We start from the raw sequence: 14,113 nt of genomic DNA on the forward strand, positions 1-14,113 counted from the left end.
GCTAGCTTTGGAACTCTGCATTCAGATGGGTATATCTTTCCTTTTCTCCTTTGCTTTTCACTTCTCTTCTTTTCACAGCTATTTGTAAGGCCTCCCCAGACAGCCATTTTGCTTTTTTGCATTTCTTTTCTATGGGAATGGTCTTGATCCCTGTCTCCTGTACAATGTCACGAACCTCATTTCATAGTTCATCAGGCACTCTATCTATCAGATCTAGGCCCTTAAATCTATTTCTCACTTCCACTGTATAATCAGAAGGGATTTGATTTAGGTCATACCTGAATGGTCTAGTGGTTTTCCCTACTTTCTTCAGTTTAAGTCTGAATTTGGCAATAAGGAGTTCATGGTCTGAGCCACAGTCAGCTCCTGGTCTTGTTTTTGCTGACTGTATAGAGCTTCTCCATCTTTGGCTGCAAAGAATATAATCAATCTGATTTCGGTGTTGACCATCTGGTGATGTCCATGTATAGGGTCTTCTCTTGTGTTGTTGGAAGAGGGTGTTTGTTATGACCAGTGCATTTTCGTGGCAAAACTCTATTAGTCTTTGCCCTGCTTCATTCTGTATTCCAAGGCCAAATTTGCCTGTTACTCCAGGTATTTCTTGACTTTTTCGTTCCAGTCCCCTATAATGAAAAGAACATCTTTTTTGGGTGTTAGTTCTAAAACGTCTTGTAGGTCTTCATAGAACCGTTCAACCTCAGCTTCTTCAGTGTTACTGGTTGGGGCATAGACTTGGATTACTGTGATACTGAATGGTTTGCCTTGGAAACGAACAGAGATCATTCTGTCGTTTTTGAGATTGCATCCAAGTACTGCATTTCGGACTCTTGTTGACCACTAACCTAGGCAGCATATTAAAAAGCAGAGACATAACTTTACCAACAAAGGTCCACCTAGTCAAAGCTATGGTTTTTCCAGTAGTCATGTATGGATGTGAGAGTTGGACTATAAAGAAAGCTGAGAGCTGAAGAATTGATGCTTTTGATCTGTGGTGTTGGAGAAGACTCTTGAGAGTTACTTGGACTGCAAGAGGGTCAAACCAGTCAATCCTAAAGGGAAATAGTCCTGAGTATTCATTGGAAGGACTGATGTTGATGCTGAAACTCCAATACTTTTGCCACCCAATGTGAAGAACTGACTTAATTGAAAAGACCCTGATGTGGGAAAGATTGAAGGTAGGAGGAGAAGGGGATGACAGAGGATGAGATGGTTGGATGGCATTACTGACATGATGAACATGCGTTTGAGTAGGTTCCAGGAGTTGGTGATGGACAGGGAAGCCTGGCATGCTGCAGTCCATGGAGTGACAGAGTCAGACATTACTGAGTGACTTAACTGAACTGAAGAGCAAAATATCTAATTAATCAAGTAATGAATGATATAACTGAACCATGACTCCTGGTTAAGCTAGAACTTTACAAAAATTACTATTATTATTCAGTTTCTCAGGGCTGGTGAATTCTATATAACCTATATATAAAAGGGATGAAACAGTCAAATGTCAATGGATGCCTATATCCAACCTTCACCACCTATGCACACACACACACACACACACGCACACACACACACACACACACGGCTGTTTTATGAGAAGGAACATTTTTGCTACAGCCTCAATACCAGAGCATTTTTTTCAATGATGGGATCTAATAAAACAAGCAAACAAACCTTTAGAGAAAGAAAAGGATACCTTCAGAGGAGGAGGCTTCCCTGATAGCTCAGTGTTGGTAAAGAATCCACCTGCAATGCAAGAGACCCTGGTTTGATTCCTGGGTCGGGAAGATCCCTGGAGAAGAGATAGGCTACCCACTCCAATATTCTTGGGCTTCCCTTGTAGCTCAGCTGGTAGAGAACCCACCTGCAATGTTGGAGACCTGGGTTCAATCCCTAGGTTGGGAAGATCCCTTGGAAAAGGGAAAGGCTACTCACTTCAGTATTCTGGCCTGGAGAATTCCATGGACTATAGTCCATGGGGTCGCAAAGAGTTGGACATGACTGAGCAACTTTCACATTCAGAGGAAAAAGGGTTTTCTCAGCATCAGCCTTGAAAACCTGTGTGTGTGTGTGACAGTCTCTTAGTCATGTCTGATTCTTTGCGACCCCCATCGACTGTAGCCCACCAGGCTCCTCTGTCCGTAGAATTTTCCATGCAAGAATACTGGAGTGTGTTACCATTTCCTTCTCCAGGGGATCTTCCTGACCCAGGGATTGAAGCCCGGTCTCCCGCACTGCAGGTGGATTCTTGACCGTCTGAGCCACCTGGAAAGCCTTAGTTCCTGTCTAAAACCAGGACACAGTTCCTGTCTCAAACCAGTTTCTCCATGGGTCTCCTCCTTTGGAAGTAAGGGAGGCATTCACAGATGTAACCAAACCAAAGATTTTTGAAAAGACTCCTGAGCCCCTTTGCCACGGCATAGACTGAAATCCTATACATCAAAAGAATACAAGTCTACACTTTCCTGCTATTACACATATGGCATAACAGAAATTTATAAAGTCTGTGAGGAAAAACTCTGTAAAGTTTATGAATTCTAAGCAGTTCTGAGTAGAAACTAGAAATGGTCCTGAATGAAAATATCAGCTGTGATAAAAAGCCGTGTATTCACGTGTGACCTTGAGTGTGTGCCGGAAAGGAGAAACCAGTGCCCTCTTTCCCTCATTTTCAGATTATTCACTTCAGTCTTTCCTTCTCAGATTTCAAACTAGGATAAACTTCTCATCGCCTTCCCCAAGGGCTGAGCGGGAGGCTGGTCTTTTATCTAAGAACAGTCAAGCCCTTACCAGATGCATTAAATTGCACCTTTGCTGCTGCTGCTGCTGCTAAGTTGCTTCAGTCGTGTCTGACTCTATGCGACCCTATAGACGGCAGCCCACCAGGCTCCCCCATCCCTGGGATTCTCCAGGCAAGAACACTGGAGTGGGTTGCCATTTCCTTCTCCAGTGCATGAAAGTGAAAAGTGAAAGTGAAGTTGCTCAGTCGTGCCCGACTCTTCGCGACTCCATGGACTGCAGCCTACCAGGCTCCTCTGCTCATGGGATTTTCCAGGCAAGAGTACTGAAGTGGAGTGCCATCGCCTTCTCCAAAATTGCACCTTTAAATAGGCTTTACATAGGCTGCCACTATGATTTGTATTACTGAGGGAGCAACCAGTAGGAGGAGTGTGATCGGGCAGTGAGTGGCTTGGTTCTGAGGCTTGGTAGGACCAAACAGGTGTGTTTTGAATTGTTGGGAGGATTTAGCGAGGGAAGAGAAGGGCCTGCAGTATGGATACATGCTGGCCACTGCAAAGCCCTAGTGGACGGACACCATTTACAAATGCCACCATATGATTGACAGTTGGGGTATAGAGCAAGGTCTCCATTTGTAGAGGCAGCTTTGCAAATTATGGAGTTATCTTTTTTCCATATATTAGGTTTAATTCGAAAGAACTAACTCTGGGAGGTTGTATGTAATCCCCATCTTATGCATGAGGAAACAGGCACTGAAAATTAACAGAGTAAAAACTGGTCTCTGACATTTTATCTACCTTCATCTACCAAGTAATTCTCTCCTAGGCATTGAATGTACCCTGTGCTAGGAAGACCACCCCTTCCCCAGCTCCACTTACATTCACCTTCCAGTTGAAGCAGTCTCTTATATTCCATATTTCGTCTCTCCTTCCCAATTTCACTCATCTTATATCTCAGTCCTGGTCACTAGCTGTTTTCCATGATTAATACATAATTGTCTGATCTTTTAAAATGTGTACATTAAGTGTAAATGTGTAATAATTGGGCCTTAGAATTTCCCTTCCTTGGCCTTTCAACCTTCTTTTTCTTTTTTATGTTAATTCATCAACAAACTTAATCAAGAGTCAGAAATTGAGATAAATTGATGGTAGGTAGGTAGATAGATAGGAAGTTAGATAAATACTGTTGTGGACTGAACTGTGTCCCCAAGTTTCCTTCATATGTTAAGCCTTAACCTCCAACGTGATTGTATTTGGAGATAGGACCTCTAGGGAGGTGGTAGTGATTTAGTCAGTTAAGTCGTGTCTGACTCTTGCGACCCCATGGACTGTAGGCTGCCAGGCTCCTCTGTCCATGGGATTCCCCAGGCAAGAAAACTGGAATGGGTTGCTATTTCCTTCTCCAGGGGATCTTCCTGACCCCAGAATCAAACCCAGGTCTCCCGCATTGCAGGCAGATTCTTTTACCAACTGAGCTATGAGGGAAGCCCTTAATTACTGTTAATTGAGGTCACAAAGGTGGGGCCTAATTTAATAGGTCTGGTGTCCTTATAAGAAGGGATGTCAGAGATATCTCTCTTCCCATGTGTGTGCACACAGAGAAGAAGCCATGTGAGGACATGGTGAGAAGACAGTCCTCTTCTAATCAGGAGAGACACCTCACCAAAACCCAACCCTTATAACACCTTGACCTTGGGCTTCTAGCCTCCAGAACAGATTTTCTGTTACTTAAGTCACCCAGCCTGTGGTATTTTGTTACGGCTGCCCAAGCAGATGAATACAGATACTTTATTGAACCTATTACCACTCGAGACATTGTGAGTAGAATGTGCTAAGGGAATCTTAACGTAGTTTTGAATGCTATAGTAGAAAGAGTACTGGACTGAAGTCAAAACACCTGGATGCAATCAAGTTCTGGTTCTGCCACTTCCTATATGTGAGGACCCAATAGTCACAATGGTCATCTGATGTGAAGAGCTGACTCATCTGAAAAGACCCTGATACTGGGAAAGATTGAAGGCCGGAGGAGAAGGGGACGACAGAGGATGAGATGGTTGGATGGCATCACCGACTCAGTGGACATGAGTTTGAGTAAACTCTGGGAGTTGGTGATGGACAGGGAGGCCTGGTGTGCTGCAGTGCATGGGGTCACAAAGAGGCAGATATGACTGAGCGACTGAACTGAATAGTCACTTCACCCCTGTGAGCCTGAACTCCCTCACCTGTACAAGACTAGATTCTTTCCCAAGGTCCTCATTGCGTGAGACTTCTGATTATCAATATCCATGCAGTCAGCGAGTATAAATCATTTATAAATCATATAAATCATTACACACAAAGCATCATTCATCTTTGTTAGAGAGAACTGTGGTCTAACTCATTAGAAGAATTGAAGCTCCACACAATGGCAAGGAAAACCATATGACTTCCCTGATTTCTGCACATCTGTGCACATGTATTTGGGATACCTGTCAATGTGCCAAGGAGTACTAGAAACAACAATATTAGTAGGCTCTTCTCCAAGGAATATCAATGTTATAAAGATCTGGGGGGGAGAAAATATGGATATAAAGCAAGTAATGCAAAATGTGCCAAAAGATTAACTTAAAACATAGCATTCTGGAGAAAGTTTTAGCTTCTTATGGGCATCTTTGTTCATCCACTCAATCGCTACAGTTTCTTTCTTTGTAATTTTGATGAAAATCTTTGTAGAAAACTATAGCTGATAAATTTTACTGTTTAGAACAGCAGCTGATTTTGATGGGGTTTTAAATTTATTTGCAAGTAGATCATTTTCACAAGTCCCCAGAGGAGGAAATGGTAACCCACTCTATTATTTTTGCCTGAAAAATCCTGTGGACAAGAGCTTGGCAGGCTACAGACTATGGGGTGGCAAAGATTCAGACATGACTGACCGACTAAGCACACAGCACATTTTCACAGGTAGGTTGATAGAAAATTATCCCACAGTCACACCTATATCCTCTGTCAGGCAGCTCTCAAATGCATGCAGATAATCACAAGGGAGGCACAGCAGAGACTATGGTCCCCTGAGAAAATTGAATGTAACTAAAGCATGCTCTTTTCAGGAAGCCTGGTACAGGGACATCTGTGGTAATTACACTGCCAGTTTACATTTCCCTTTCTGATTTCCCTTTGGTCGTGGGGAGACTGTCAAAGTAGCCTTGGCTTCTGTCCCTTAGTTAAAGGCAAACATGTGACTCAAGCTAGAACAATTAGTCTCTCCCTCTGAGGATGTGACTCCTGAGAAGAGGGGAGCTATTAATAACACTGATAATAGTGGAACACTTCGTTCTGCAGAGAGAACCCTGAAAAAGCTCAGGGACTCTCCATTACGTTCTTTTCCCTGGGGCCCAACCTGATCTCCATCCTTACCATATGCTCCAGTTTTTCCTTTGATTCTGTGAGCTAGTCCCAATCTTTTCAATAAATTCTTTCCTGCTTGAAGTTAGAGTCCATTTTTATTTCTTGTAAGCAAACGTGTATAGTATAGGCCTTTAGGTACCAGCTTCATATATGAAATCATCACTTTTTATTTGAGAAAACGATCTGCTAAATTTGCAGGAAGTTAGATGGCGATTTTATTGGGCATTACTGTTTGTCTAGGTTTCAGTATAAAACACAAATTACTTTTAACATGGTAGGAATTTACATCTTCTTCTGAACGTTGATCTTTTCTACATTACTCCTTCCACCTCAACTTATCTTAACCGTCATTTCAACTTAACTGTCATTTCATTCATAAAAAAAAAAGAGAAAAACTTATTTAAACTTATTGCATATCTAAATGTATTATATATTTCTGCTTAACAGATTGAACATTAAAAAGCATTTTTTTGTGGAGCAAAGAGGACTTTTAGGGCAGTGAGACTACTCTGTGATACTATAATGGTGAATACATGTCATTATATGTTTGTCCAAACCCATAGTATGTACAGAAGAATTGATACTTTTGAACTCTCAAAAAAAGTCTTCTCTCAAGAGAAAAACTGACTCATTGGAAAAGACCCTGATGCTGAGAAAGATTGAAGGTGGGAGAAGAAGGGGATGACAGAGGATGAGATGGTTGGATGGCATCACTGACTCAATGGACATGAGTTTGAGTAAATTCTGGGAGTTGGTGATGGACAGGGAGGCCTGGCGTGTTGCAGTCCATGGGGTCGCAAAGAGCTGGACATGACTGAGTGACTGAACTGACTGATGGTATGCACAACACCAAAAGTGAACCCCAATGTAAACTGTGGACTTTAGGTGATTATGATGCGCTGATACAGGTTCATCAACTGTAATAAATGTTCCACGTCTGGTGGGACATGTAGTAATGCAGGAGGCTATGTTTGTGTAGGGGTAGAGGGTATACAGGAAATCTCTGTACTTTGCTCTCGATTCTGCTATGAACCTAAAACTGCTCTAAAAATGAGGTCTACTTTTAAGAAAGAAAGAAACAAAATCTTTTTCTAAACTGCAAACAAAGCTCATCCTTAATCTATCTCATAATCATAATAATCATCATCCACATTGATTCTGATGCTGGCGTGCTCCTCCAGCTTTGGTTTCTTTTTGGTCTCTTTGCTTTTCTCGGTCAGATGTAAGTGATGCTCACATTGCTTCATGATCTTCTTGGAAGACATCCAGCTCTCCCCTTGTCGTTCAGCTGGTGCCACACACTGTCCTCCCCTCACATCTGTGCCCTTGGCCTTCAGGACCTCTCTGGCTCTCAGGAGACTGCAGGTGCAATTCCATGGATTTCCATCCAGATACAGGTGCCGGAGGCGAGGCAGCACCTCCAGGGCTTTGAGGTCTAAAGCGGAAAGCCTGTTGTTCCTGAGGTTTAGAACCTGAAGCTGCTTCAGATCCTTGACCTCCCTCTCAGCAATATCCTGGATGGCATTGCCTTTTAGGTCCAGCCTGGCTAAGGTTCCTGGGAGCCTGAAAAAGCATGGAAACAGGATGTGAGAGGAGGCTGTGACCGTCATTCCAAACTGCCGAGGCAACTCAGACTGAGCAACATCCAAGTTTGCTGCACCGTTCTGTTCCCTCTGAAGCTAGAAAACAAGCTTTATTTTGAAAAGATAATTTAAAGTACAAACCCAAGTCTTACCTATTGGTCTTTAACCCTTTCTCATAGGACTTATTTTCTAATCCTCTGATTTCTTCTATTTTATATTCATATATTTTTCTCCTCCAGTGAAAATCTTGAAAAAATGGCTAAGTCCATGTCTGGGGCAAAGTAAGCTAGAACATCTGAACCAGAATGCAATGAATTGTTCAGAGATTGGTGGAACACCTATCATGATGGCTGCTATCCAAAAATACAGTGTTAGCAAGAGTGTGGAGAAATTGGAACCTTTGTGCACTGTGGATGGGAGGATAAATGGTACAGACGATATGGAAAACAGTATGGTGGTCCTCCCCAAATTAAAAATACAATTGCCATATGATCCAGCAATTCCACTTTTGTGTATAAACTCAAAAGAATCGAAAAGAAGTTCTCAAAGAGATACTTATGCACCCATGGTATACTCCCATTTCAAATTCACAATAGTTAGAATGTGGAAGCAATCCAAATGTCCATTGATTGATGAATGAGTAAGCAAAATACAAAATATAAGTACCTACAATGGAATATTATCCAGCCTTAAAACGAAGGAAATTCTGACTCATGCTACAACATGAATAAGGATACTACGCTAAGTGGGAAAAAAAGCCAGTCATAAAAAGATAACTTCCCTGGTGGCTCAGACGTTAAAGAATCTGCTCCAATATAGGAGACCCGGATTCGATCCCTGGGTCAGGAAGATTCCCTGGAAAAGGGAATGACAATCCCCTCCAGTATTCTTGCCTGGATAATTCCACGGACAAAGAAGCCTGGTGTGCTACAGTCCATGGGATCACAAAGAGTCTGACACGACTGACTGACAAACACTTCACTTCAAAAGATAACTGCTGTATGATTCTACTTATATAAGATGTCTAGAGTAGTCAAATTCATAGAAACAGAAAGTAGAATAGTGGTTGTCAGGGATTTAGGGGAGAGGGGAAATGAGCTGTTTAATGGGTACAGAGTTTCAGTTTCACAAGATGAAAAAGTTCTGGACGCTGGTTGCACAACAGTGCAAATATACTTAATGTTGAATTGTACATTTTAAAATGGTTAACATGGTGAATTTTATGTTATGTGTGTTTTACCACAATTTTTTTTTTTAAATAGAGATAATGGAATTGTGTCCCATGAACACAGGAACCAGCTTGGAGAGGCTCCTATTAAGGAAATTTGAGCATCAAAAGAGACTAGCAACTATAAATAACCATAACTCACTGAATGAATTAAGATCTCTGGGTCCATAGTGATATTTATAAAACAAAAAAAATAAAGAAACAGAAAAAAAAAGCTACACAATAATGTTAAATGGGGAAAATAGAAGACAAAATTGATTTGAAATACATAAAAACAACTTATGGCTAGACATGGGTTCTGATTGAGCAGTTATGGATGACTCCTTTGTTTCTCAGCACACAAAGTTTTCAACCTTGAACAGGTATTGCTGTATAATCAGGAAAAAAAAAATTTAACTGTGGCTACCAATTTGAAAAATTTCATGCTAACAACTGTTGATAAAAATAAAAAAGGATCACAGTTGTGAACTGAAAATCTTTCTCTGAGTCAACAACTTTCCATTAAGTGCTTCCCTTGTGGCTCTGACGGTAAAGCGTCTGCCTACAATCTGGGAGACCCGGGTTGGATCCCTGGGTCGGGAAGTTCCCCTGGAGAAGGAAATGGCAACCCACTCCAGTATTCTTGCCTGGAAAATCCCATGGACGGAGGAGCCCGATAGGCTACAATTCATGAGGTCGCGAAGAGTCAGACACAACTGAGCCACTTCACTTCATTCTCTTTATGAAGTGCAATAAGCGAAAAAGTTTTATGGGAAAAAAGGTCCTGAAAAATACCACCCAAATGCTATCTCCATGCCATGTGAATGTATTCTATTTCATGCTTTTTAGTATTCACTGGAATTTTTTATGGTGGTCTCAGTCATATGATTGCTATGCCAAACAGAAAGAAACAAATGAATTTAACCATATTTTACAACAATATTACCTTTTGTTTGTTATAGTGTTATTTTTAGATGAATTTAATTCTAAAAGGTTAATCTTTTAGGCTACTGGAATGGGTAGCCATTTTCTTTTTCAGGGGATCTTCCCAACCCAGGGATTGAACCCTAGTCTCCCACATTGCTGGCAGATTCTTTACCATCTGAGCCACCAGGGAAGCCCATGGTTACTGGCACTTAGCCTAAATTTTGTCCTTGGTTTTTTTCTTTGATATTTACATTTTATAGTTGTATATATTTATGTTTATGTATTTTATATTTGTATTCATCTCCTAAACCATATAATATATATACATACATAAGTATTTGTGCTTTTGAATATTTTAAAGTCATGCTTGTTTAAAGTGACTTTTTTAAAATTTGGAATTAAATTTACCTAACAAAATAGGTTAATTTACCAGGGAAAATCACTTCATACATTTTAAGTGTGGTATAAGCTTCTGCAAAGACATTTTCTCTTAATAAGTCTGTTGTTAATACAATTAACAATTTTCAAATTGATATCCACAGTTAAATTCAGTTTGAAATTAATCCCTGAGAGACTGTAACTTTGTGCACACACCAGCTTATCCAGCTTACATCTCGAAAAGTTATACAGAAAATCTGTGTGTAGCTTTTTTTTTCCCCCCAAAAAATGGACTGTTAATTGGTGATGATGCGGCAACCAAGGCTCTGGAACTATTGAGGGTACAAGGGGCACAGCAGCTGAGGAAAGATATGGTAAACTCAAGAGTCAAGTCTACTTATTAAGACTTTGAGTTCTAACTCTGGCTATTCTATCTACTAGTATGTGACTTCAGGTAAATTATTTAGCTCTTTTTTTTTGGCCACATCCACAGCATGTGGGATCTTTGTTCCCCGACTAGGGATTCAACCCATGCCGCTTGCATTGGAAGTGGAGTCTTAACCACTGGGCCACTGCGGAAGTCCCAGTTATTTAGCTTTTTAAGGCTTCTGATTTTCCAAGTATTCACTGCACAGAAGTCACATAAAAATGTTAACTAAGGACAATGAGCAAGCCAAGCTTTTCTTTTAAACAAACACACTTATTCAATTATCAGCTGGGTAGCCAAAAACTGTACCTGTTCTTAGAAGTATCTTTTTCTCTTTCATGTTGTTATGGATAATCAAAATGGTATTATAAGAGAAATCAGTAATTTCCTGCTTTTGGCAGTCATTTGTTTATTTGATATAGTTTGTCTTTATAAATCTGATTTCTATAAAAATGTAGCCCTGATTTTAAGACAAACAAGTGTCTAGAAATGCTGTTTGTTCTTTGGGCAATACCCCTTCTTAGCGTAAAAAGAGGCACACCCCCATTTTGTCAGTAGATGGCACTTGAGTGTAAGAAAAAAATGCTAACTGGCTTCATTCGGTTGTAGAAAGCTATTCTGGATTTGAATTATCCAAACTGTGAATAATGAAGGAATGGTGTAACTTATCTTTGTTCCCTGAGCTGCAGACTGGTGAAATGAGAAGCAGCAAAAAGTGAGACCCAGGTTCTGGGTAGTCTAAATTCTAAGTTGTGATTGAGTCACTCAGTCATATCCAACTCTCTTGCGACCCCATGGACCGTAGGCTGCCAGGCTCCTCTGTCCATGGAATTTTTCAGGCAAGAATACTGGAGTGGGTTGCCGTTTCCTCCTCCAGAGGATCTTCCCGACCCAGGGAACACATGCACATCTTCTGCATTAGCAGGCAGATTCTTTATGGTTGAGTCACCAGGGAAGCCCAAGGAATAGATAGTATTGTACTTTAATTCTTTATAGGAGGGAAACCATGGAAAAACTTTTTGGGGTCCTTCCAAATTTCCAATTCAAAGAAAAATTGCAGAGTAGGGGTTTGGTGGTCATGATGGGGAATTTAAAAATCACTTTCTGTAAGAACACAGGCCAAGTTCTCTGACAGAGTAGAGAGCTGTGTGGCTTCATTTATGCCTCATGGGCATACCCATGAGCTACCCCCTGGTCGCTCATTACTTGCCTCATTGTCCTTTCCCAGTAGTTCTCAACCTGGGCTATGCCTTAAATTCATCTGGGGAGCTTTTTAAAAATACTGATGCCTGGGGTGATGACGTAACTGGTTTGAAGTGAGGTCTAGGCATGAATGGGCTTTTTAAAAGTTATCCAAATTGTGAAATCAGATTTGAAAATTAGGGTTAGCTCAGGCTTGCAAGGGCTTCCCTGGTGGATCAGTGGTTAAAAAAAAAAAAATCTGCCTGCAACGCAGGATACCTGGGTTCAATTCCTGGATTGGGAAAATCCCCTGGAGGAGAGCATGGCAACCCACTCCAGTATTCTTGCCTGGAAAATTCCATGGACAGAGGAGCCTGGAGGGCTACAGTGCATAGGGTTGCACAGAGTCGGACAGGATGGAAGCGACTGAGCAGCAGCAGCAGCAGGCTTCAGTCAGTTCAGTTCAGTGGCTCAGAAATGTCCGACTCTTTTCGACCCCATGGACTGCAGCACACCAAGCTTCCCTGTCCATCACCAACTCCTGGAGCTTGCTCAAACTCATGTCCATTGAGTCAGTGATGCCATCCAACCATCTCATCCTCTCTCGTCCCCTTCTTCTCCCGCCTTCAGTCTTTCCCAGCATCAGGGTCTTTTCAAATGAGTTAGTTCTTCACATCAGGTGGCCAAAGTATTGGAGTTTCAGCTTCAGCATCAGTCCTTCCAATCAATATTTAGGACTGATTTCCTTTAGGATGGACTGGTTGGATCCTCCTGCGATCCAAGGGACTCTCAAGAGTCTTCTCCAACACCACAGATCAAAAGCATCAATTCTTCAGCTCTCAGCTTTCTTTATAGTCCAACTCTCACATCCATACATGACTACTGGAAAAACCATAGCTTTGACTAGATGGACCTTTGTTGGTAAAGTAATGTCTCTGCTTTTTAATATGCTGTCTAGGTTGGTCATAGCTTTTCTTCCAAGGAGCAAGTGTCTTTTAATTTCATGGCTGCAGTCACTATCTGCAGTGATTTTGGAGCCCAAAAATATAAAGTCTCTCACTGTTTCCATTGTTTCCCCATATATTTGCCATAAAGTGATGGGACTAGATGCCATGATCTTAGTTTTTTGAATGCTGAGTTTTAGGCAGCAGGCTTGCAAACCCATTATACATTCTGTTGGGTAAAAGCATTGTGCTTTCTGTAGTCACTTATTAAAACACAGATACTGTGTCAGAAGTAATTAAGAATAATTAAGCTACTTTTCACTCATTAAACTTAGCAGGATTACTTCCCCAAATGCTTTATAAAAGTCACCTGAATAGAAAAATTCACCAAGTTCACAGTTTTGTCCATGGCTGTCAGAGCCTGCTGAGAATCCTTAGGTGAGATAGTTACTCCCTAACCTGTTTTGTGACTTTTTACTTGATGCATATTTTTTGGAGGAGCATGCAGTAGTCGAAAATATAGTAGAGAAATTATTTAAATAACAAGAATGTTGTTGTTCAGTCACTCAGTCATGTCTGACTCTTTGCAACCCCATGAACTGCAGCACGCCAGGCTTCCCTGTCCTTCAGTATCTTCCAGAGTTTGCTCAAACTCATGTCCATTGAATTGGTGATGCCATCCAACCATCTCATGCTCTGTCATCCCCTTCTCCTCCTGCCTTCAATTTTTCCCAGAAAGCAGGGTGTTTTCCAATGAGTCAGTTCTTCACATCAGGTAGCCAAAGGGTACTGGAGCTTCAGCTTCAGCATCAGTCCTTCCAATCAATATTCAGGGTTGATTTACTTTAGGATTGACTTATTTGATCTCCTTGCTGTCCAAGGGACTCTCAAGAGTCTTCTCCAACATCACAGTTCAAAAGCATTAATTCTTCAGCATTCAGCCTTCTTTATGGTCCAACTCTCACATCTGTACATGACTACTGAAAGAACCATAGCTTTGACTATATGGACCTTTGTCAGCAAAGTGACATCTCTGCTTTTTAATACTCTGTCTAGGTTTGTCAGAGCTTTTCTTCCAAGGAGCAAGCATCTTTTACTTTCATGGCGGCAGTCACCATCTGCAGTGATTTGGGAGCCCAAGAAAATAAAACCTGTTACCATTCCCCATGGGAATTTGGGAATACCAGACCACCTGATCTGCCTCTTGAGAAATTTGTATGCAGGTCAGGAAGCAACAGTTAGAACTGGACATGGAACAACAGACTGGTTCCAAATAGGAAAAGGAGTACGTCAAAGCTGTATATTGTCACCCTGTTTATTTACTTATATGCAGAGTACATCATGAG

General features: G+C 41.3%; 1 protein-coding gene across 1 annotated transcript in view; it reads right to left on the reverse strand.

The window, feature by feature from the left end:
* Nucleotides 1-6,249: 6,249 nt before the first annotated feature.
* LOC105004254 (leucine-rich repeat transmembrane protein FLRT1-like) overlaps nucleotides 6,250-14,113 on the reverse strand; it is a 23,473-nt gene continuing 15,609 nt past the window's right edge. Inside the window, exon 3 of the mRNA XM_010861807.1 lies at nucleotides 6,250-7,682. Coding sequence (XP_010860109.1) covers nucleotides 7,235-7,682 — 448 coding nt within the window. The 3' untranslated portion in view covers nucleotides 6,250-7,234. The remainder of the gene's footprint in view (nucleotides 7,683-14,113) is intronic.

This window comes from Bison bison, unplaced genomic scaffold, assembly GCF_000754665.1.
Source record: "Bison bison bison isolate TAMUID 2011002044 unplaced genomic scaffold, Bison_UMD1.0 scf7180017864473, whole genome shotgun sequence".
NCBI lineage: Eukaryota > Metazoa > Chordata > Mammalia > Artiodactyla > Bovidae > Bison > Bison bison.